The following is a 22,649-nucleotide window of genomic DNA, read 5'->3' as shown; positions in this document are numbered from 1 at the left end:
TGGGGTATCATAAGAGTAGTTCATGCTCTGTGTATAGGGTGGGATAAGCTGTCCTTTCCAACCCACAGTCTGTGCTACTGAATGGCACCGTAAGTAAGAATTACTAATGCTTATTCACTAGGCAATAGTTGGATTTCACATTTGCACAATGTCTTGCCGTTTTACTATTAAGAGCTTTATTCTGTAGTTGAATGGTTTGAATTTTGGTCATTTCTTTAAGGCATTTCTCAGAATACTTTCTTCATCAAGAAAAGCCCCGACTATACTCCTCTTCTGTCCTGCTTAAAGGCACAGACCCTCACCTGATCTGCAGGGGTGGGAACTGGGAGGGAGCAGCCTACTCTGGGGACACCTGGAACCAGGAGAAGGGCTGAGACATTGACCTTTGCAGTCACAGAGAGGAAGCTGATCCAGTCTGCAGGTTGTGCACAGGCCAGCTCTCTAGGACTGGCCCCTCGGCCCAGCTTCTCTGTGATGCAAACCAGGCAGCTCAGAGACTGCCTGCAAACTTTCCCCTGAGTGCCTAATAGTGGCTTCTTGCTCTGCAGGGAGTGCTCCCAGATTCCGATCAAAGCACAGAGAATTGATCTATTATGTTAACCAGGAAGGAAAGAGTGAGCGGGAGAGCAGCCGGGAGGCTGCGGAGCCAGAGCAGAATGTTTGTGCGTAGCAGTCCCCTCCCTTCTGACTCCAGTATTAATTGCTACATTACCACTGCCATGTAAGAAAAGCAGTCAGCAAAGCCTGGGAGAGCTCCAGCTCCTCCCTCCCTGCTCTGCTCAGCTTCACTCTCCTCCTCCGCTCCCTCAGAGTACCCTGTGCCCTGGCAGTGCCACCCCAGCCCTGGCATCCCAAGGTCCTCTTATGGTGAGGACCTGAGTGAACCAGGAGGGGGTGGAAGGAGGAGGGAGGAAAGAGCAAACCTTGTGTCCTGCAGATGCTGGATGCTAAAGCTGGACTCACTGCAGAGGCAGCTGTGCTGTTCCTGGTACTTCCTGGGTACATCCTTCTCTCAGGGTTCGCCTGGGCAGGCTGCAAGTTCCAGAGGCACGCAAGGTGGGTGCCTTGTCTTCTGGGTGCTGACAGCACAGCCTGCCTTCCCTCTGCCACTATGAGCGGCTGCTCCAAAAGATGCAAGCTTGGGTTCGTGAAATTTGCCCAGACCATCTTTAAGCTCATCACCGGGACCCTCAGTAAAGGTAGGGAGCCTGGCCTCGACCCTCTTTTTCTGTCTTGATGTGGCCTGGCTGGTCACAGTGACTTGTTATAGCAAGCGTGGCCATTCTTGTGTACCCCGGTCTCAAAGGAGGCTGGGGGGATATCTGGCTGGGATTTGGGGTTCCCGACAACCTCAGGTCCTGGCTTGAAGCTGGTGGGCATCATGCCAAAGCTCAGCCAGCTGTAATTGCCTGGAACTTTGAAAATGGATTTGGTGGTGTGTGGCCGATTGGTTACAGGCGGGCAGAGGGACAGAGCCCTTCCCAGAGCGCTGGAAACAGCTTAGCGTGACTGGAGTTTCAAGAAGTTCTCCATGCAGTGTTGTGTCTTGTTGATAAAAGGGAGATTTGATGCGGTGGGCTGTGAGTAATTCCGCAGAACAGAGTTATTCAAGGGGGCAGCAGGGGACAGCTGGGAGCCCCCGTGTGCCAGTGAAGACAGATTCACCGGCTTTATCAGCTCTGGCCCTGCCAAGAACTCTCTCCCCAGGTTCCGGGACCTGCATTTCTGAGGCTTTGTTCATCATTTTACTCACTGCGATTCCCATCCCTCATTTTTGCCAACATCCAAGTCTGCTTTTACTGCTCCTCCCAAGACTGGGGTGGCAGACAATTTGGAGGTTTAGCTTTCTGGGCAGTCCAGACAAGTACTGGATCAGAATTAAGACTGTGTGTACACAACCCAGCTCCTGGGTGCAGAAGGCAGGGTAACTTCTGTCTCTGGAACCCTGTTTGACACTCTGCACCCAGGGAGGACAAGGCACTCAGAGAGACTCTGGCAAACTTTCTAGAGACAAAATTCAAAGAGAGAACAGCATGATGTGGTTTCATTGGCTGAAAAAATAAGTATTTAAATATTCATGCCTTCATTCAGGAGGAAAGATTCTTGGGGGGAGACTCATTGGACACAGTAGTGGGGTATTCAGGGAAGGCGGAAGCCCACAGACCCTTTACCTGGGATTTTGCGACATGACAATGAGAGGAGACAAAGGCTGCGCGTGGCCTACTGTGATGATGTGGCTCAGGTCCCCAGCTGCCCAGGGGGCTGGCCTGGTGCAAACTGTAAGGTGACATGGGAGGGGAAACGGTGAGTTTTGGCTAATCACCTTTCTCAGATCTTTCTGTCCTCTACTCTCGCCCTGTATACTTCTGAAGGAGGCACTGCCTTCCTACCCCAAGAGTCCAGGAGAACAGAAGGCCCAGTGCTAAGATCAGGCTGCCAGGCAGGAATAAATATCAGGGACCCCAAGGGAGATTAACTGAGGTGAGCAGGAAGGAGCAAAGAGCTTAGGAGATGGAACAGAGTTCCCCCATTTGATCCTCAGAGAGAAATAGAGGTTTTCTTCTGCTTCTCAGCAGCAGCATCCTGTCCTGTCTCTGCTCCCAGCAGTGCAGCAGAAACAGCTTTGAGCTGGAGTTAAGAAACCTAGATCTTATCTCTACTTTGCTGCCTGGGCAAGGCACAGTCTCTCTGAGCCTCAGTTTCCTCATCTGTGAAATGAATGCATTAATTACCCTCTACCTCTCTCCCTCCCAGCACTGTTGCAAGGATTCAGGAAGGCCCAGATGTGGAATCCCTTTATGAAAGGGGCTGCAGTACTCAGATGTGAGGGAGTAGTCAGGGACTGTGTGTGTGTGTGGGGGGTGTCTGGAGAGGGTGGCCAGATCATCCCCGCTTACGGGGCCAGGATAAGAAGCTCTTTAATTTAGCATATGGCTGTGGACACCCCAGGTAGGATCAAAGTGGGAGATCACAGAACTTTGTGCTGCAAGAGGAGTGAGTATGAGAGTCAGTCCGGGAAAAGGAGTAGTACAAAGGGTGTGTGTGTGAGAGAGAGACAGAGAGGAATATGAATATGAATATGTTTTCTTCTGCTATTAGCCTACAATCATGTGCTCAACATTTATTATTGAGCACCTGCTCTGCGTCTCAGTCATTGCTAGACACCAGATATATATATAATGAGTAAGACACTTGCATTCTGGTGAGGACATGGATCAAAGATGCAGGTGGTCTCGGGACATCCCCTAAGTGCTGAGCTGGGGGGAAGGCAGGGGGCCGCGGGACACAGAGTAGTCTGGGGCAGATGAAGACATTCCTCCAAAGTGGCACAAAGCTGAGGTGAGAAGTGCAGGCAGGGAGGTGGAAGGAGGTTGGTGCTGCAGAGGAAGCAGCGTCAGATGAGGCTCCTGCAGAGCCAGCCAGCGGAACAGGTCAGCCCCTGCCCTCCACTTAGCCTCCCAGAGACTGTGATCCATGTGACATAGAAGGGGACTCATGGGGACCAGCAGTAGGGACAGAGTAGTCAGCTTCAGTACCGACTTTCCTCCAACCAGAGCTCGGGAGGCAGCCCCCGGTGGACCGCAGGCAGGATTGCCTCTCAGCTCTGTAGAGAGCACCAAGTATTTACACAGCCCTGGCTCTGAGCCAGGTGGAACACAAGGTATCTGGTGTTCTGCCCAGCCCAGGTGTTTGCTAAATATTTGTTAAATAAATGACCAAGGGAACTGGGCCAGCTTGACTAGAGGAGTGGAAAAAGTTTTTTCAAATGTTTAGATGGCCCTAGGTGAATGCAGATTAGACCCTCGCGCACACTTGAGAGTTGCTTGATGATTTCTGGTTTTGTGATTTCACTTTGTCCTTATTTATTGCATTGAGTCTTAAAGTTGCAATAAACCAACCCATAGGAGATGGATTGAAGAACAAAAATTCTGTAGGACCAAGTATCTCCAGGGGCTGGCCCTGGGGGCAATTTATTGTTTCGTACCCGCCTTGAGAATGCCTGGGGAATAGGACTAGCCAAGACCACCCCTCCCTGCCCTGCCTACCCCCACCCCAATGCCAGCAATACCCTTCCTGTTGGTCTAAGCTACTGGTTGGCTCACATTTCTCACCAGTGCCCTTTCAGAGATGAACTGACCAGGTCCCTGTGCTGACACGTCTCCTTGACCTTGAGCTATTCATTCATAGCCCTGATCACAGTCTGTGATCCCTACTCCTTTTAGGGTTGTTGAATGCTGTCTTCCCTACTAGACTTAATGAGGGCAGGGACCAAATGAACTTTTTACTCACTGCCGTCACCAGAGCTACTGCTCTCATGCCTAACCTAGGGTGGGTGCTTTGCTGAGAGTCCAGTAGGCAAACAAATAACATCATTTCCTTTGGAAATAATGTTTACGAGATAGAAACCTGATTTCTGCTGGGGTCACTGTCTATGTGGAGGTTGTGAATCCTAGGACAAGTTAGGGGTAATTAGGCAGCCTCAAGGACAGTGCAGGGACTTCAGGAGAGTTAAGGAAGGCTCCAGAGATAAGGGCCACACATTCCAAAAGGGACTAATCAACCCCAGGACTTATGACATTAAGAAGACTTACTTTATGACCTTAGGGTCAGCAAGACATTCCAAATAGAGGGCAATGAAGAAAACAAGATAAGGGCTGGGACACAGAGACTTAGTTCCGGGCACAGAAACATTTAGGCAGTGAGTGAAGCCACCGAGAACTAACCAATCATAAAGAGAATGGTGGAGCTTTAGAATAATTAGGGAAAGAAAGTCTATATTCCCTGAGACACGACTCCACTTTGGCTTCCTTGCCCCTCCCTGGCTTGTTTTCATGGCCTGGGAGTCCCACTTTATTTCTGTTCCTTTTCCCCTCAATAAACTTTTTCTTTCTCTAAACAAACCTACCTCTTCTCACTTGCCTGAGCATCTTCTGCGAAGTTTCTGATGTGCCTTGTGAGAGACCAACCCATGGCAGTCTAGTGGCTGGGGCTCAGGGCTGTCCCTGCAGCCTGGGATCCATTCCTGGCTGGGAGATTGGGCCTGAAAACCTACAATTCCGGTATCAGTTGTAGGGTGAGTGAGTTTTCTTGGGACTCTGGCTTCCTCCCACACACTCTAAAGATGTGCATATGAGGGTCACTGCCCATGAGTGTCTCAGTTGTACCATTCAGAGTGAGTGTGGGTGTGTGTGATGCACCATGCAATGGAAGGGTGTCCTGTCCAGGATGGGGCCACTTTGTATCCTGAGCTTCCAGGATGAACTCTGGCTACCTAGGACCCTGAATGGGAAAAGTAGACTGGAAAATGAATGAATGAATGAATGAATGAATACATATAATTGTTTAATATCAGAAATGTTCTGAGCCTTAAGAGGTTTGGTGATTTTTTTTGTGACCATAAATTTGCCACAGGAACTTATTTTTTGCTTATGTCAATTAACCTATGGTAAGATCAGTTTTGACATGCGCCATTTTGCTGAAACCAAGTTGCAGTTTCCAAGAACCTATGATATCAGGTGTGGGGTTACCTGAATTAAATGAATAAAATAGCACTACATGGCTCAGACACCAACCAGGGCACCTGAGATGGTGCTTGAAATAGGTGCTTTCTAGATGAAGTAGGTACTTTCTAGATGAAGTGGGTGCTTTCTAGATGGTTCGTGCACGCCCCTGTCTCAGAGGTACTCAGAAAGGCTCTCTGCACCCTGCACAGCCGCAGGACCTTTATGACAAGAGGGTGAGCCCCCAGCCAAACAAATCCTTCAAGCCCTGCCTGAGCTTTTTCAGTGTCTCAGAAACAACATTTACATGGTCCCCAAGAGAAGAGGCTGTGTGGGCCAGACTCTGGCACTCCTACGTCTCCCCCTTCAGCTCTACTTTGCTTTGTTTTACATACTGGAGTTCTCTGAAATTTAAAGACTTTCTTTTGCTTAAAAGAAGAGATTTACAAACCACTTACGCAGTGGAAAGTACATTTGGTTGCCAGACTCTGCACACTGGCTGGGACGCCTGCAGCTAGGTGCCTTGCCTCTCGGGCCTCGGTTACCTAATCTATGCAGTGGAATCCTACTGCCCTCCTTATGGGATTAGAGGAGATTGTGTATGCAAAATCCCCAAGTAGAATAAGCACTCAGGAAATGTGGACCAGCGTGATTGCTGCTATTAGCTGATACTTGTGGGCCCCTGAGAACCTTAAGGCATGGACTCCTCCTCACTCACACATCTTTCTGTCTTCCAGGCAAACTCTGGGAGCAGCCTCTCTGGAACTTTCTCTTATCCTCTGCTGGAGCTTGCTTTCCTAAGGCTTCACCCAATGCTGAAACTGACTTTGGAGCCATTTCTCACACCTAATTCCCTTATTAGGAAGTGCAGTTGATTTCCTGAGCCAGGACCGCTCTCACTGCCCACCCCTGCTGTTTAACCCAGAAGTCAAACTGCTGGTTAGGTGCCTGTAAGCTAAGGGCCTGGGGAAAACTGCCTCTCCTCTTCCTGCACAGCCAGCTTTCCAGTACCCCTCATGGAGACCCTGGGCAATTGTGTAAACTCCTCTCTGGCTGGAGGCTTCAGCCCATTTCCTTCTGCACTTTGGGAACCCATTTGTCATCCCAGGCACAGATAGCCAGGCCAGAGTCAGCAGGAGGGAGGTATCCAGTCCAGGAGAGACTCTAGTTGTTCTGGCCACCCACATGGCTGCTGAGTAGGGAGGGGAATGGGGGCTGACCTTATAAGATTTATCTCAAGGACAATGCCCTGGAGCCCCAACTCCTACCCCCCCCCCCAGATTCCTTCTTTCTGTGTTGACAGGACCTTAGTATAGACCCACCCGAGACACTCTGTTCCTCTTGTCTCCTCCCCACTGCTGTTCAGATCCCTCAAGAAAATGACCTTCAACCTGGGGATGGGCTTGAGTCCCAGCTCTGTCATCCACCAGCTGTGTGAGTCTTGGGTGAGTTGTACAACCTCCCTAAGCTGAGATGCCTCACTTATAATTGGAGATTATAGCATTATCAACTGTGAAAGATTGTCTTCTAATTTAGTGAGGATAATACTCGTGACAAAATGGCAGCTAGCAGCGCACAAGCTGACCCTGCACTTACAGGGAACTAAGGGTGAGTCCCTCCTTAAACTCTGGATCCTTGACACCTCTCTAGTCTCTTCCTAGTCCTGACCCTGGAAGTAGGAATTGTAACCACATTTTAACAGCTAAGGAAACTGACCATGAGCCCTGTGGCCCAGGTGGCAGAGCTGTTATTAGAAGCCAGGTCCTGCTGAGGCCGAGACCAGGTGCCTATCTCTCCACTCCACGGACCTAGAGAAAATGAGATGCCCTGCAGGCATTGTCCCCCACCTCATCACCAGCAGAGTGTCCGCAGTTTCCCACTCATTTTGTAGGTAGGTTTGTCTATTGCACCAAGAAAACATCCCATAATATGTTGCGGCCTGGGGTGGGGAAATAAGTTTATGTTCTGCTAGCCCAAGCCAGCAAGATAGCCACTTATGTGTTCTCCCAGCATCACAGTCACCTCTCGGGCAGGTGTGCTGGGACCAGGGCACCCACTGGCCACTGATGTGCTCTGTGCACACCCCCTTGACCCTCCCCCTTGACTCTTCCTTCTCACAGGACAAGTGTGAGACGTGGTCTTGTCAGTGGGAAATCTACAAATTTTGGGGTGCAGGCATTTGAATTGAGATGTCCACTGTTTACTAGAATTGTTGGGAAAGCAATGATCTTGATGCTGGGAACTTTAGGACCTGTATGAGTAGGACCACCTGGGGACAGAGAGCTCCCGGCACCCCCTGATCTCTGTGCTCTCTCTCTGGGCAGTCTGATTGGTATTTAGACAGCCCAACTTCTTTGGCTGCATCCAGGAATCTGAGTGCTCCTGCCTTGGCAGAAGCAGAAAGTTCAGTCTTGGGACTTCTGGTCCATGCCAGCCAGAGTCCACGGGGTCAGGATGTGCTTGTCTTGCCTCCCCAATACCCAGTAACCCTCATTCCAGCCTATGGGTCTCTCTTCCTTGTCACCTCCATGGCTGGCCCATTTCTCTCGAATTTCACCAGCCAGGTGCTCTTTGGGTTCCCCATACACCCATGACAGAGGGGAGAGGACCTCTCCCCACACCAAGACTGTCCCTCTCTATGGCCACCTGTCCTCTCTTCCAGATAACCCTGCTTGCAGGCAGGCAGGAATAATTTGTTCAGGGCTGCTTATCCTAGCACTGCTGTTCAGACATCCTATTAACTTCAGGACCATGGGGGAGCAGCTAGTTTGCTCCAAATTAAAAGTAGCTGGAAATGGGCTCTTGGGCAAGCAGGAGAGCACTGCAGGCTGCACTACCAAGACACAGGGTGGAGTGGATCAAGTCAGGTCCTCATCAGCGTTCCCAGAACCAGAGTCCCCTGCCATGCCGGTGTGGTCCTCACCTTCCCCAGAATTCTTAGGCTGACCACTGAATCTTCCCTTGGCTGCCATTCTCAAGTACCCAGGAGTGTAGATCCTGGAGTGTGGAGATGATCATGCAAAGTAGCTGTGGAAGGCAACAGGATGCAGGAAAGAAGGAGCCAGATAGTCCTGGGTTCAAGTCCTACTACTTTCATTTCCCAGCTGGATGGTATCTGTGTTGTCCCCCAGAAAATGGTGCCCACCCCGTGGAGCTATATGGTATTGAATGAGAGCATGATGGACATGCATAGTACCCAGCACATAATAGCTGTCCAGGAAGAGTCAGGTTCCCACCCATCCCTTCACCTGTGATTAAGTCTTGGACTTGTAGACAGGAAAAAGGAGGCAGAGCTGAGAAAATCAAGGCTGTGGGTCTTCCAACTCTAAAGAAGTTTCTCCCAAATTGCTCCCCACCTCCACCAATCCCTCTCCATTACAAATTTTGTAATCAGTTGAAGAGGTCCTTTTCATTTAGTGGTTACATATTTAGTGGCCATCCCTTTTGCCCCCTATGAGAACATGAGCCATACAAAGGCATTAACCAAGTGGAACTCAGTTTTGGATGCCTCAAGCATTGAGGGATATTGGTTAAATGATGACTCAAAACTTTGTATTTTTTTTTTATTGAGGTACTGTCAGTTTACAATACTACATATATTTTATTTTATTTTTTTTTATAGTTTTTTTTTTTTTTATAGAGGCATGTTTTTATTTATTTATTATATTTGTTTGTTTGTTTTTTGTTTATACATGCACTGGGTATAGTCAGAAGCGCGGGAGGGTGAGAGAATTCACCAGAGCCAGAGTGGGGAGCAGAGCAGGCAGAAGGACCGAAGTACACTGCTGAGGGGAGCAGCGGGTGGCAGGAGAGGTCTGCGCACCATGTGGGATCCTCCTCCGCTGGCCGGGGAGCAGCCGGGGATCGAACCGGCGCCGCTGAGGCCGCAGGCAGCTTCGCAACCCAGCGCTCAACCGCTGCGCCACCGGGGAGGCCCAATACTACATATATTTTAGAAGTACAGGTTCATACCTCTTCAGATGTCTGTCACCATACCACATCCACCACTAAAGTCCTTCACCACAGTCCACTCGGATTCCCTCCTACTCTTTGCTCCTCACCCCAACCACCTGCCCCCCGATAGCCTCAATTCTATAGAAAGATTTCTAGGGTTTGTTTTGGTTTAGTTTTGTCTGTTCCTTTGTTTTGTTTCTTTATATGCCACGTGAGTGAAATCATCCGGTATTTGTATTTCTCCTTCTGACTTATGCTTAGCATAATCCCCTCAAGATCCATCTGTGTTCTACAAAAACAAGAGTACATCTTTAATATAGCTGAGTAGTACTCCCACCTCTTCTTTAGTCACTCATCTGCTGTTAGACACTTAGGTTGTTTTCATCATTTGGATATTTTCAGTAGTGCTGCAAGAACATAATATTGTATCTGTCCCTTTGCATTAATAGATCTACCATGTGGTCCACAATTGCCCCTCCTAGGTATCTACCTGAGTCCCTTTTGGAGCCAGGTCTTTGTCAAGCTAATTCAGAGACTTCCTACTCCCCATCTCTGGGTCAGAGTAGCTGTACTGTTGTTTCACAGACGCAGCCAGCCAAAGTGACCTTGATGAGAGGGAGACCAGTGCAAACAAGTCCAAGGCGTGGCCCTTCCATTCTGTAGCAGGCTTATGCCCTCCACCTTGTCTGTTACAACTGTCCAGGTAAGCAGGTGAGGTCAGACTCCTCCCCAGAGTCCATCTGCATCCCACCAAAAGGGAAGAAGGGAGGGCCTAGGCGTTGAGGACTCCTCTGAGTGGTGGAGGGCTGGAGAGAGGATCTTTTGGGAGGAAGAAGCAGAGATGAGAAAAGAAGCCAGGACTCCAGGAAAAGCCTGGAAAGAAGGCCTTCACTCCAGCAAGTGCCCACCCACCCTGTCACCCTCCCAGTCTGAAAGCAGAAGCCTTCCTCCCCTTGCCATGCAGGTGACAGAGCCATGAATACAAAACATCTCTAGTCAAAGCCACCAGGTTTCCTTTGTGTTCTTAGAGCTGCAGAGTAGGCCTGGGTATGACTCCAAACTCTCACCTTTGTTCCCTGAGCAGGTGGGGTGGCTATCAGGGCCTCAGATTCTTCATCTCTAAGGAAAAGGAGTTACTGATTTCAAAGTTCCCTTCTAGCTTTGGACTTCTAAGTTTCAATGACAGCTATGTCCCCTGCTAAATGGCAACATTGCTTGGACCACTTGGCACACACACCCGTGGGCAGATGATAAGACCTGCACTTCAGTGAGAAAAGGCCCACCCCAAGTCACACAGCCGGCGTGGGCCAGAACTGGAAGCCCCTGCTCTCTCCCTCCCCTCTGTTTCCCCTTGCATTGAGCGCCTTCCACTTCTCAACTCAGTCCCGGGATAGGAAAGCATACGGATTCCTTCCCTGCATGCCAAAAGGCAACATATACTCATGTTTTAGAAATCAAGTTTTCAAGGCCTCTGTTCTGACTGAAGCAGCCCTATTCTGGAGAATTTCCTTGAGAGCTGGACCTGCAGTCTATACCCCAAAACTGTCCTCCACAGGCCACCATTTCCAGTCAAAGAGCATAAAAATATGAGGGAGCTGGTCTGACAGCCACAGCCCTATGAAGAGGGAAGAGAGGATACACCAGCCAGGCAATTCCCTTTGCAATTCCAGCCTGGCCAGTTTGCATTTCTGGCTGGAATGATGTTGGCAGAAACAGAGGCAAAGAATTGGGTAGGAATCAAGGAAGGAGATGTGATTCGAGGCTTATGTCTGAGAGACTGGGGTTAGCCTTCCCCAATTTTCTTTCTGTAATCTTTTGATTAACCCGAGGCCAGTTTGGGTGGCATTTTTCAAACCATCTGTGCTTGGCAGGCAGAGCCAAGCCCAGGCTCGCTGTGCATTATCTGCAAACATCAGCATGGAAGCAGCTGTCACTCGGAGCTTGGGACGTTCCTAAGCCAGGAGGCATATTGGACTGTAGACCTCTCGGGGCTCCCCGTGATGATTAACCCTGCTGGTGCCAGAAGCAGCTGCCTGTCGTTCCAAACTCAGCAGGCACTGGAGGAGGAATAATAATTGCCAGTGTCTGTTGTGTGCTCTTCATTTGCTGGGGTTGTACAAGGATCTCTGCATTCAAACCAGCCCTAGCCATGTGAGTTACCTGCAACCTGGGGCTTGGAGAGGTTCAGGAATTTGCCCAAGGTCACAGAGCTGGAGTTGCACTTCTGAAGACCCCATAGTAAACTAAAGAAACACTGTCTCCATCAATGGAGGGATGTGTGTGTCCTTGCCACTCCCAAACCGCCAGTGTGAAGTCTTTGGAGACAAGACCTTAAAAGAGGTAATTAGCGATAAATGAGGGCCTAAAGGTGGGACTCTGACCTAATGGGACTGGTGCTGTTATAAGAAGGGGAAGAGATAGCAGGAGAGAACACAGAGAGAACAGAGAGAAAAGGCTAAGTGAGGACACAGCAAGAACACAGAGGCCATCTACATATGGAAGAGAGAGCTCCCACCAGAAACTAGCTCCGCCAGCACCTTGATCTTGAAACACCCAGTCTCCAGAGCCATGAGAACAATCAACAGCTGCGGTATTTTGTTATAGCAGCCCTAGGAAAGAAATACACCCCACAGACAATTCTTTGCAAAGTATCTTGTCTTATAGTTTTTATTGTAATAAATGTACATGATGTATGATTTGCCATTTTAACTGTCAGGTACAATTCAGTGTTAAGTACAACCACATTATTGTACAACTATTTCTACCATCTGTCTCCAGAATTTTCATCATCCCAAACTCCCCACCCACTAACCAATAACCCCTACCTCCAACACCACTCCCCAGACCCTGGCAACTGCCATTTTGCTTCCTTAGTAGCAAAGAAGACAATTCATTTGTGTATGAATTTGACTCTTATAGGTACCCCATATAAATGGTATCATACAATATTTGTCCCTTTGTGTCCAACTTCTTTCACTTAAAATAACATTAAGGCAGTTTATCCATGTTGTAGCTTGTGTCAGAACTCTGTTCCTCTTAAAGGATGAATAATATTCCATGGTGCAGCTATACCAGTTTTTCCCCATTCATTTATCATTGCTCATCTCTTCCCATATATTTTTTAAAGATTTATTTATTTATGCATACAAGAACTGGGGTGTAGGCCAGAGGTGTGGAGGGTGAGAGGATTCACCAGAGACAGAGTGGGGAGCAGAACAGGCAGAATAACTGAAATCTACTGCTGAGGGGAGCAGCAGGCAAGTCAGGAGAGGTCTGCTGTGCCTTGTGGGTTAGCTCTCTGGTTGGCCGGGGATCAAACTTGTGCTGCAGTGGCTGGCGATGGCTTCATGGTGCTGTGTCTTTAACTCCTGTGCCACCAGGGAGGCCCTCTTCCCATGTCTTTAAGATACAAAAGGGATCACATAATCCCCTTGCTCACAACTTTACCTCTAGTAGGTTTTTGACACATCTGTAGGTCTCTGGCCTATGGGCTTTGTATAGTCTGTTCTGTGTGTTTCTGTTCTCCTCACCGGTCATAGACCCCAATCAAAGTAGCCTTGCTGCTCTTGCTAGAACACCCAACAGATACTGTTTTGAAAGTGTATCTATGCACTTCCTGCCAAATCTCCTCTGGCTCTTTCTATCTCTCTCACACATTTCATTCAAACCCCCTCTGTGTATAGTAGCTCCCACCCCACTCCCTTGATGCATTTCTGCATAATATTCACTGCTTCCAGTTATATTATGCATTTAGTCACTAGTTTCTACTTTGGCTCACCCATTAAGAGTCTTCTTCCAGGAGAACAGGGCCTGTTCAAGCACTTGGCCCAAGGCTTGGCACATAGTAGGCCTTCAGCAGAAGCTGAGAGGTTGACCAGGAAGATGAGAAAGCTGAGGCACCATTGCATGACCACCCAGCAAGGGGGTAGCAAAGCCAGTCCTTGAAACTGGGCCTTCAAACACTATTTCCTTTCCCTAAAAGTTCCGCCCTGCATGCCTTTGAAAGGCCCTAGTTCTCTCTTCCACCTTCCTGTGTCCACCTGATCATCCACACTGACAATCTGTCATTCAGTTCTGAGAGGTGAGTCCCTCTTGTTCCTCATCCCACAATCCTGAGATCTGCCTGCCTCGCCTGTTAGTGTGGCTGTGGCCCATTTGGTTCATCTCTGATTTAATCTTGCGAAGGGAAAAGAGGATCCTGCCTGTGGGAAGGACTGGCAATATTTCCCCTCTGCTCCACTCAGCTGAGGAGCTCCTCCATGAGGGTGACCAGTCTGGGGCTTCTGGGCACTGGCTCCCTGAAGCCCATGTTCCAGCCCTGGAGGATCCAGGACCTTCTGGGAACATGACTTTTGGTGTTCATCCGACACCATAGCCAACTACCACCCATTACAAGCGGCATGACCTTGGGACTGACCATCATTCCCTCCATCCTTGCTTTTCTCCTGGAAAATGGGCACAATAGTGCCCATCTTGCAGGTTGGTGGAAGTTAAGCACTCAGAGAATGGAGAGCATGTCTGGGCTTATGTCATACTGAAGGCTCAAAAATGATTTATCTTTATAAAGTCTGAGTGCATTCTTCTCATTTGCTTCCATCTTTGTCACACCCATCAACTGGGCCTCCAAAAATGGCTGGTTATCTTAAATTACCTATGTGGTTCAGAAAATGCACTGAGAATTCTCCAACATTCTCTTTACCTTCCTTTTCCCTGCCTGGAATCAGAATGTCAGTGACAGAGGGTCTTATTCTAGGCATATGGGTGGGAAGGCCGATGTTCTATTAAGAGAATAAGCTTTACAACCTGGAAATATTTTAAAACTTACAGCATTCAGTCCAGACACTCTCCACCCCAGTTCTGCTGATAGCTAACATTCTTCTGCTTAAAATGTCAGAAGAGAGGAGGGAAAGTCTTAGCTTGATATCACTGACCCCCTGTCCCCACTCACTACCACCACAAGCCCAAACAACCAGACCTCATGGAGGAGCTTAAGGCCTGAAAGTTAGCAGGTCTCTGTGGCCTAAGTCAGACTCCCCTCCAGATGCCTCCACCCTAGAGCTGAGAAGTTGGACCCCTTAGGTAGGTGAGCTCTGGCAGGATACTTAACAACATTTGGTCAACTATGTATTGAAAACTAAATACTATCTGCTACTACCAGTTATCTTTCTGTCTCACATGGCACTGGGGTATAGAAAGAAAGCAGACACTGGATTCTCCACATTCACAGTGCCTGTGCATTGTACCTTGGACTTGAAATCCCCCCTAGTGAGACGCTGAGAGCCCGAAGGTGGCCAGCATATGAATAGACATCAGGGTTGCTCAGGCAAGTGACCTGCATGAGATGACTCATCATGTTCCACTCCCAGGCTCCTTGGGGTTCGGATGGGGAGATTTGGGTGGAGCAAGGAATGCCCTTGAACCAGGTACCACCCTGGTAGAACCTCCTCCAGCTGGCAGGGTGGAGGATGGGCCAGGTATCTTCTAGTGATATCACCATCCTGAGAAGGCTCTTCAAGTCTACACAGGGACTCACACCAAGACCTGGCAGGGCCCCTGACCTCTTCAAGTGCCTCCTTGGGCTCCTACCCTGGTAGCTTCACCTCCAGCAGAATTCCCTATTCTCTATCCTTTATCTGAGCTTGTCTCCTAAGCTCCAGGTCTGCAGTGACTTCCTGGATGGATTGCGAGCTCATAGATGACAGGGGACACATCTTAGTAATTTAATAAGCACACAACCCAAGGCCTAGCATAGACTAGGGGCTCAATAGATTGATGACTGGAGAAACAAAGGGGAGGAGGGAGGGCAGGTGGGGAAGAAGGGAGGAAGGAAAGGAAGAGAAAAGAGATGGAAGATAGATCCCTAAAACCTTCCACTCGCATGCCTTCCTGTCACCTCTGCGCTATCCTCACAAACCTCTCCTGATTTCATTATTTCTCTTTAGGTGGCCCCAGTCTTGATCCTCAGTTATTTTGCTCACTAAGTCCTATTGATTATTTCTTCCTTGTCTGTCTGCTGTTTCTCCTGTCACTTGCTTTCTGTTCTCAGCGCTGTCCCTGACGTTTAAGCCCTTATCACAGCTTATCTGCTCTATTGCAGCAGCTTAGGGGATTGCATTTCTTCCTGCTTCTCCTTTCCTGTCTCCTCCACACTGTAGCCCCACAGAGAGGTAGTACCCCCCAACCCTTTGATCCAGGAACCTCATTCTAGAAATCTGTTCTAAGCAAGTCATTAGAGATGTGCATAGACTTTTATTCAGGGATGACCCTCATATTATATAGTAATAGTAAAAATTGGGGAAGATCTAAACTTCAGTTGAAAACAGTAGGCCAAATAAAGTTTGGTTCACTATCTGATGAACTATTAAACCCTTGAAAAATTATTTTGAGAACTGTTTGTAGAGTGCAGCTATGTTATTGACATAATATGAGGTGGAAATATAGGATATAAAGCTGTGTATATACAATGAAGTTCCAATCTGTGAACAAATGTATATGCAGAAAAAATAAAATAGAAACCAAGTAAACTAAAATATCAATATGGGTTTTAGTAGGAGTGTGGGTTATTTTTTATAAGTTCTTGATACTTTTCTGTACTGTCTGTACTGTCTTCAGTAAGCATGTATATTTAATCAGAAACCATTGGCTAAATATACATCTTCAAGTTTTTAGTCTTTCTCAATACTTTCAGTCAAAGTTGTGCTTCCACTACTGCTTTATTCCTCTATGTTGAGGGACTCACAGCTGTACCCCACATCTCAGCCCACACCTTGCTCATGTGCCCCTACCTCCATGCACATTCTCCTTCAGGCAAACTGGCCCCATGAGGTTTCCAAACCAGCTTTGTATTTTATGTCCCTGAACTTAACTCTCTAATAATTCAGAGAAACACACACACACACACACTAAGTGCGGGCATAGCAAGATATTGACAATTATTGGTGAGTGAAGGTGAAGGCTGTGCATGCTCACAGCACTAATTTTGCAATTTTTCTGTAGTTGCACATTTGATAAGAAGTTGCAAGAAATAAAGGGGCAATATAATGTAGTGCTTGAAGTTATTGGCTCTGATATGAAATGAACTGCATTTAAATCCTAGTTGCATTGCCTATTAATTGGGCAGTTGTGACCTTAGGCAAGTTTCTTTCTTTCTTCATCAGTAAAATGAGGATAATGAAAATCAGAGTGCATTTATTTCCTACAATTGCCTAGAGGAATAATGAATGAATATGTGGAAAGGGCTTAAAGAATAAAGCTGGCACACCCACAATCATTATCATCTACTAGTAGAGTGTTAAATATAGAAATCAAATTCTTAGCTTTAAAGTTACTCATAAATATCCTCTGCCTCCCTAAGCTATGCAACCTTGGATAACTAAGTAAAGTGCCATGGCTTTGATATCTTTTGCTTACGTGATTCTTTCTGCCGCTGGCCCAGGAGCAGTGCCAGGCCTCCCTGGTATCTATATCTCAGGTCCTGGCACAGTGCCTGGCACAGAGCAGGCAGCCAATAAATGCACAAAACTCAAAATTAGGAAAGTAAAGGCCCAAGCTGCACTTTAAAGAGTGTTCTTCTCATCAGCTTCAAGCTTGTGATTTTGCTGATGCAGTCGCTCTATTCCCATGGGCTTCCTGGAGATGAGGCATCACCTTGATAAATTAGCTGTGGATATAGGCATCCTGCAGTTGGCATGGAAATGCAATTTAATTTCCAATTAAGGCTGATTTCTGGGCCAAAGGATTTGCCTGCTTCACACTGGGAGCATTATTCTGGCCAGACCTATTGTTGTCAGGGGTGATGCTTCTTCATGGAGTGGACTCTCAAGGAAACTCATCCTTTTACCCTGAGATGATTCAAAGAGGCACAAATGTGGTCCCTTTGGGCAGGTACTTCTCTCCAGAACTGAGTTTACACAAGCATTGATAGTTTCAAGAAAGTTCAAAGCAAAGCCAGGAATGTAGGCTGTTTGTGCAGAAATTTTTAAGATGGAATACAACTCAAAATGGATGGAAAGGAATAACACAAGAGGGTCCTCAATCATGCTGACAAGCAAGAGAAGTGGAAGTTGCTTGTGAGAGAAAGGGGACCATAGGAAGGTCCCTGAGCTCAGAGAAGAATCTGTATGATCAGGAGGAGATATGTTTGCTCAAAGAGAGATTGAACATCTGGGGAGCATCTTTTATGTTCCAGGCACAGTGTAGGGTGCTTCCCATTAGTTATTGCATCATATCATCACAAACTTCCTGCAAAATCAGTGATGCTGCATTCATCTTCCAACTGAGGAAATTAAGGCTCTGAGAATAAACTACCTGAAGTCATAGATAGGCCAGATTCAAGCTCTCATTTTTCAGAACATTCCTCTCTCCAAAAACAAATAAAAGGCATCATTTTGAGTTGTCAGAGTAAGGTCATATTAAGCTAAAATTTACCCCAAAAATGTAAGAATGGGGCAAAAAAAAGTCTTTAAAACATGTGCTGAGAAAGTGAAAATAACTGATGTTGAGACATCCTGACAGCAGAGGACCCGATGGAGGTGCAGGTAACCCCCACTTCTGTGTGGGTGTGTCCACCGTTCCCATGGGTCTGAGATCTGAGACTGGAGAGGGCTGGTGCAGCTTGGCTAGGAGGCCCCCATGAGGTTAGGCACCCTCTGAGTCATCTGGCTGCACCAGATCAGTGAGGTTCTAGCCTATGGCTCAGGGAATTTCAACTCCAGGACTTGCAAAGAACCGACAGCTTATAAAACACACTTTCAAAAACACTTGCACATAAGATGTTGCTAGGAATACCACATAAGTGGCCAATAGAGTTAGAGAGATTAAATAGCAAGATATCCCACAACCCTACTCTTATCATTGATAAGCTCAAAGCAATATGTAAATGAGCATGGTCACAACTCCTGGGCAAATCCTGGAGTGTATTATTAATGGTTTAGGAACACTTGGAGAAGTAAGCAGGTGCCCCTGAGACAAGTGTGGGGCCCCTGAGAAAGACTTGCATCAGATTAGCTTCTCGTCGGTTCTCCCATTTGCAGATTGCTGTGGCCATGGCATGCTTGGGCTCCAGCTGGCATTGGATGGGCATGGCTGGGTGATCAGGGCATCAAGGCAAAATGTAGCTGACCACATGGATCCTTTCCATCATGATGGTGCCCATATCAGAATCTTTGCAGGGACTTTTGGGATATGAGCCACACCCCATATCTACTGCCTCTTCAGATCTGAGACTCCAGGGAGCCAGTTAAGAGCCTGAGTTTGTGGGAAGGTAGAGGGAGGTTCTCAGGAGGCTCTGCAGGCTCTCAGGACTGCCCTTGTTCTGCTTGGGAGCATTATTCTTTTTAGACATGGGCAGAGACTATGGGGCAGGAAGGCAGTGGATAGAGAGTAGAGCCTGAAGCCAAGATGCCCAGATCTGGATCCCTGTTCTCCTGTGTACTAAGTCTCTGGCCTGGGCCTGGGCCTCAGCCTCTTCTACGAAGTGAAAACAGTAATAATAACCTCAAAGGATATTGTTAGGATTAAATGAGTTTTGCATGTGAAAGCTGAACTCAAATCCTAGTCAACAGGTGCTTGACAAATGTTAACTCTTATTAAGGATGACAGATTCTTGTGCAGGGATAAGTAACTCCCCAAATAGAAGCCAAAATAGAAGAATAACAGTGAGTTATTTATCAAAGGAGATGCTGACACAGAGTGTCAGTAAAGAGGAATGTTGTAGTCAGGGAAGCATCAGCTGATCTTTAAAGAACTCAGAAGGTGTTTATATTTGAATTTGAAAAATCACCATGGTGGTGAATGGCGGGGGCTCCAGAATGTACAGTGCCAGTTTCATTAGGAGCGAGGAAGGAGACATGTCTTGAAGCTGCTGAGGCTTAAAAAGTTCCTATTTTAGTTTATGTTTATCAGGCATAAGGGAGTTTAGTGTGGGTTGATGGCGGTTATAGGAGAGTGAAGCCACCCTTGCTTGGCAACCAGGAAAGGAGCAAGCCATGGGATGAATCACAACCCTTGAGATGAACCACAATCCTTGCCCACCATTCACTTGGGAGTTACTCGCCGTGCGTCAGTACACATCTCTCCAATTCAGAAGCCTTTAAGGAAACCGGCTGATGAGCGTGTGCTTTATTTGAGTGGGGAGTGCTTTGGACTTGGAGGAAGAAGCTGAGTTCTGTATTTGAGTTGACATGAAGATCCAGGAAAGCACCTGTGGGTGGGAAATAATCTAAAGCAACTCTCCTCTGGAAGAGAGAGCCAGAAGACAGGGGGATTAGGAAATCTGAAATTCTCCTGCTGGCCCCCAGTGGGAATCTGCTGAAATCTAGGGGAGGGCTTTGGATGTCCATAGGGCAAGTTGGGTGGGGGGAACAGGGAGACCCCGCCTCTGGATGCACTAAGTCAGCAGTTTCGTAACTTTATTGTCTCAGGAACTATTTAATATCTTAAACTATATTGAGGACCCCAAAGAGATTTGATTTATATGGGTTATATCTACTAATTACCATTTCAGAAATTAAAACAAAGAAAACTTCATTTAAATTACTGAAAATTTATTTAAAACTAACAATAACAAATCTATTTACTAACATTATCATATACCATATTTTGTTAAAATATTTACAAAAATTTCCCTAAAAACTTATCAAGAAAGTGGCATTGTTTTTACACTTTTGCAAATCTCTTTAATGTCTGGCATAATAGAAGACAGCTGGGTTCTCATATCTGCTTCTGTGTTCAGTTTTTTGTGATATCACCTAAGTTCTGAAATTTTTCACAAATGCTGGTAAAAGAACAAGAGTGAAAAAAGGCAAATAGCATCTTAATATAGTGTGAAAAGTTCCCTCTTTGAGAACTACTATACCAGACTGCACTGTTTTCTCTGGGCCTATCTGATCTTTCTCTTGTTCCTGTGGGCGAAAGGGCAGTGACTGGCAAGTGCAGACCAGCTCTATTTTGCTCAAACAACATCTCTGCAAATAATTCATATAATTCAGACTTCCACAAATGCAAGACTACCCAAAGGATATTGAATAGTTATGCACCAGCCTGTAGCAGTATTCTACTGCCTGTTAGAAGTAGAATAAATGCAGTTTACAATCAGCTCACACAAGGAGTTTGGAAATGGGAGAAACTCTGGATGACTTGTCGATTTGGAGGGGTGGAGGGCTGGCATCATTTCCTTAAATCACAAAAACTAGAATTTTATTAGTATTTTATAATGTACTCTTTAAAATTTGTGTCATTTAATAGGTTTGTCCATGTAAACCTAATTATAATAAAGAAGGAACTTTTGACGATGGTGGTTGGGGGTGGAGGGAGAGTAGCAAGAATGAAAAGCTCCTTGAAGGCAAACTCTGAGTCTGAGTCATCTTGGCTCCTCCCCATGCCCTTGGCTGTGATCTCCAGGGCAGGGCCTCAGGGGAGCACCCCAGGTATTACTCTTCAGCTTTGAGTCTCTGGCCATGAGAGAAAAAGCACTAGACACACATTAGTAAAGTGATTTATTAAGAACTGGTGCAGGATCTCTGCTCCCAGGCAGCCATTATTTCAGAAACATTTTCCCTCTGTGTCTGAGTCATCATACTTAAATGCCCATTATTTCACACTCGTCCTGGGTGTGAAGTTCTGTGAGCAGCAGGCAGGTGTGGGATTTGATAGAAGTAGGCCAGTCTCTGTTGACAAGATAAGAGCATTGGTCTCCAGCAAATGAAGGTCATTGTTTATAACGTAAAGGATAGGGGTCTGGGTATCCCCAGGTACTAATTTTTCTAGAGGGATGTGGCCATTTCCTCCTGCAAATCCTATTTGGACATTCCGAGTTTCTGTGTATTTTAATCCTCCAGATACAGATGCATGGAATTGTATGCAAAGGAAACCTTTTAAATGAGATTCATCATGGGAACTTTTCTACTTCTTTGGATTTTTTAAGATAATACTAAAATTTTGAGATAAGTAGAGATTCACATGATGTTGTAAAAAATAATAGAGCTCCCATGTACCCTTTACCTAGCCTCCCCCAGTGGTAATATCTTACCAAGCTATGGTACAATATTACGCTGACTTTCTTAAAAGAATCAGAGGATTCTTGAGACTTCTCTGAGTCCAGGAGGGAAAACTATTGGGAGAGATGTGCTGCCTCCCCTTGGAAGGAATGTCCCCAGAAAATGACCTGGAGGGAATGGGGAGCATTAGGTCCCTGGTTAGAAGTGACAGCTGTCCAGGTGCAGATGTACAAGAGCCCTCCTGTCAGATCGCTGCCCTGCATGAGGACACCAATGAATTCCAGAGAAGCAGTGTATTTCCTTTCCTCATCCAGGGGTGGCTGGGTCTCTCAGCCCTTCAGCTGAGTCTGCTCAGCTGTGGTGACAGCCAAGTTCTGAATCACACAGTATAGCCTTGATTCCCAGCCCTTGACCTACTATATATGTATGACCTTGGCCAGTGACCTCTTCGAGCCTCAATGTTTTATAATATCTTATAATAGTATTTACTATGTCACTATTAAAAAATGTTATATAATTCATTTAATACCAATCACCCTAAAGGGGAACACTGTTATTTTTTCCTATTTTACAAATGATTAAATTGAGGCACAGAGAGGTTATTTGCCAGTCACCAAGTTGGTGAATGTCACAGGAGAGTATTTGAGCCCAGGTGGACATTGGACATGTCAAAAGACCTCATGTATAACCACTGTACTGTATTGCTTCTCCTCATCCATGACGTGGGTTCAGTAGAAACTTGCTGAATTTTTACAAGGCACCCTGGTTAGCACAGAGCCTGGCATATTATGAATAAACACCAATAATTCTAGCTAGTCTTGTTAACTCATAATAGACTAGTTAATATAACAATAGACTGGTTTAATGTCTTCTGGGAGTTTCTGACTATTGGTTACTTATTATTGTTATTAATAGCTTTCATTGTGGCAACCTGCTAGATGCCAGATCATTATTCAGCCCTCCCCTCTACCCAAAAGAAGAGTCTCTCTTGTATAGATGAAACAACAGGGAATCAGAGAGATGCAGCATATGTAGATACAGGATTCACACCCAGGGCTTTATCTAGACTCATAGTTCCAGAAGGATCTTTAGAGACAACAGACTAACTTTGCACCCAGCCCAGTGTCTGCCCTACCCAGTAGCCAGTTGATCCTTTTAAAGAGCCAGGTGATAGGGCTCTGCTTGAGCATACATCAGA

The 22,649-nt window shown here is 46.7% G+C and overlaps 1 protein-coding gene across 2 annotated transcripts in view; it reads left to right on the top strand.

Annotated features, from left to right (window-relative positions):
• Window positions 1-1,111: 1,111 nt before the first annotated feature.
• Window positions 1,112-22,649, top strand: part of KCNIP1 (potassium voltage-gated channel interacting protein 1) — a gene marked incomplete at both ends in the record, with an annotated part of 340,104 nt that continues 318,566 nt past the window's right edge. For both annotated transcript variants that reach the window (XM_084241587.1, XM_084241584.1), the window contains one exon: window positions 1,112-1,199. In XM_084241587.1, coding sequence (XP_084097713.1) covers window positions 1,112-1,199 — 88 coding nt within the window. The remainder of the gene's footprint in view (window positions 1,200-22,649) is intronic.

This window comes from Talpa europaea (assembly GCF_964194135.1).
Source record: "Talpa europaea genome assembly, chromosome: 9".
NCBI classification, from domain to species: Eukaryota; Metazoa; Chordata; class Mammalia; order Eulipotyphla; family Talpidae; genus Talpa; species Talpa europaea.
The sequence above is the reverse complement of the archived record's forward strand: the minus strand, read 5'-3'. Positions and strand labels throughout refer to the sequence as shown.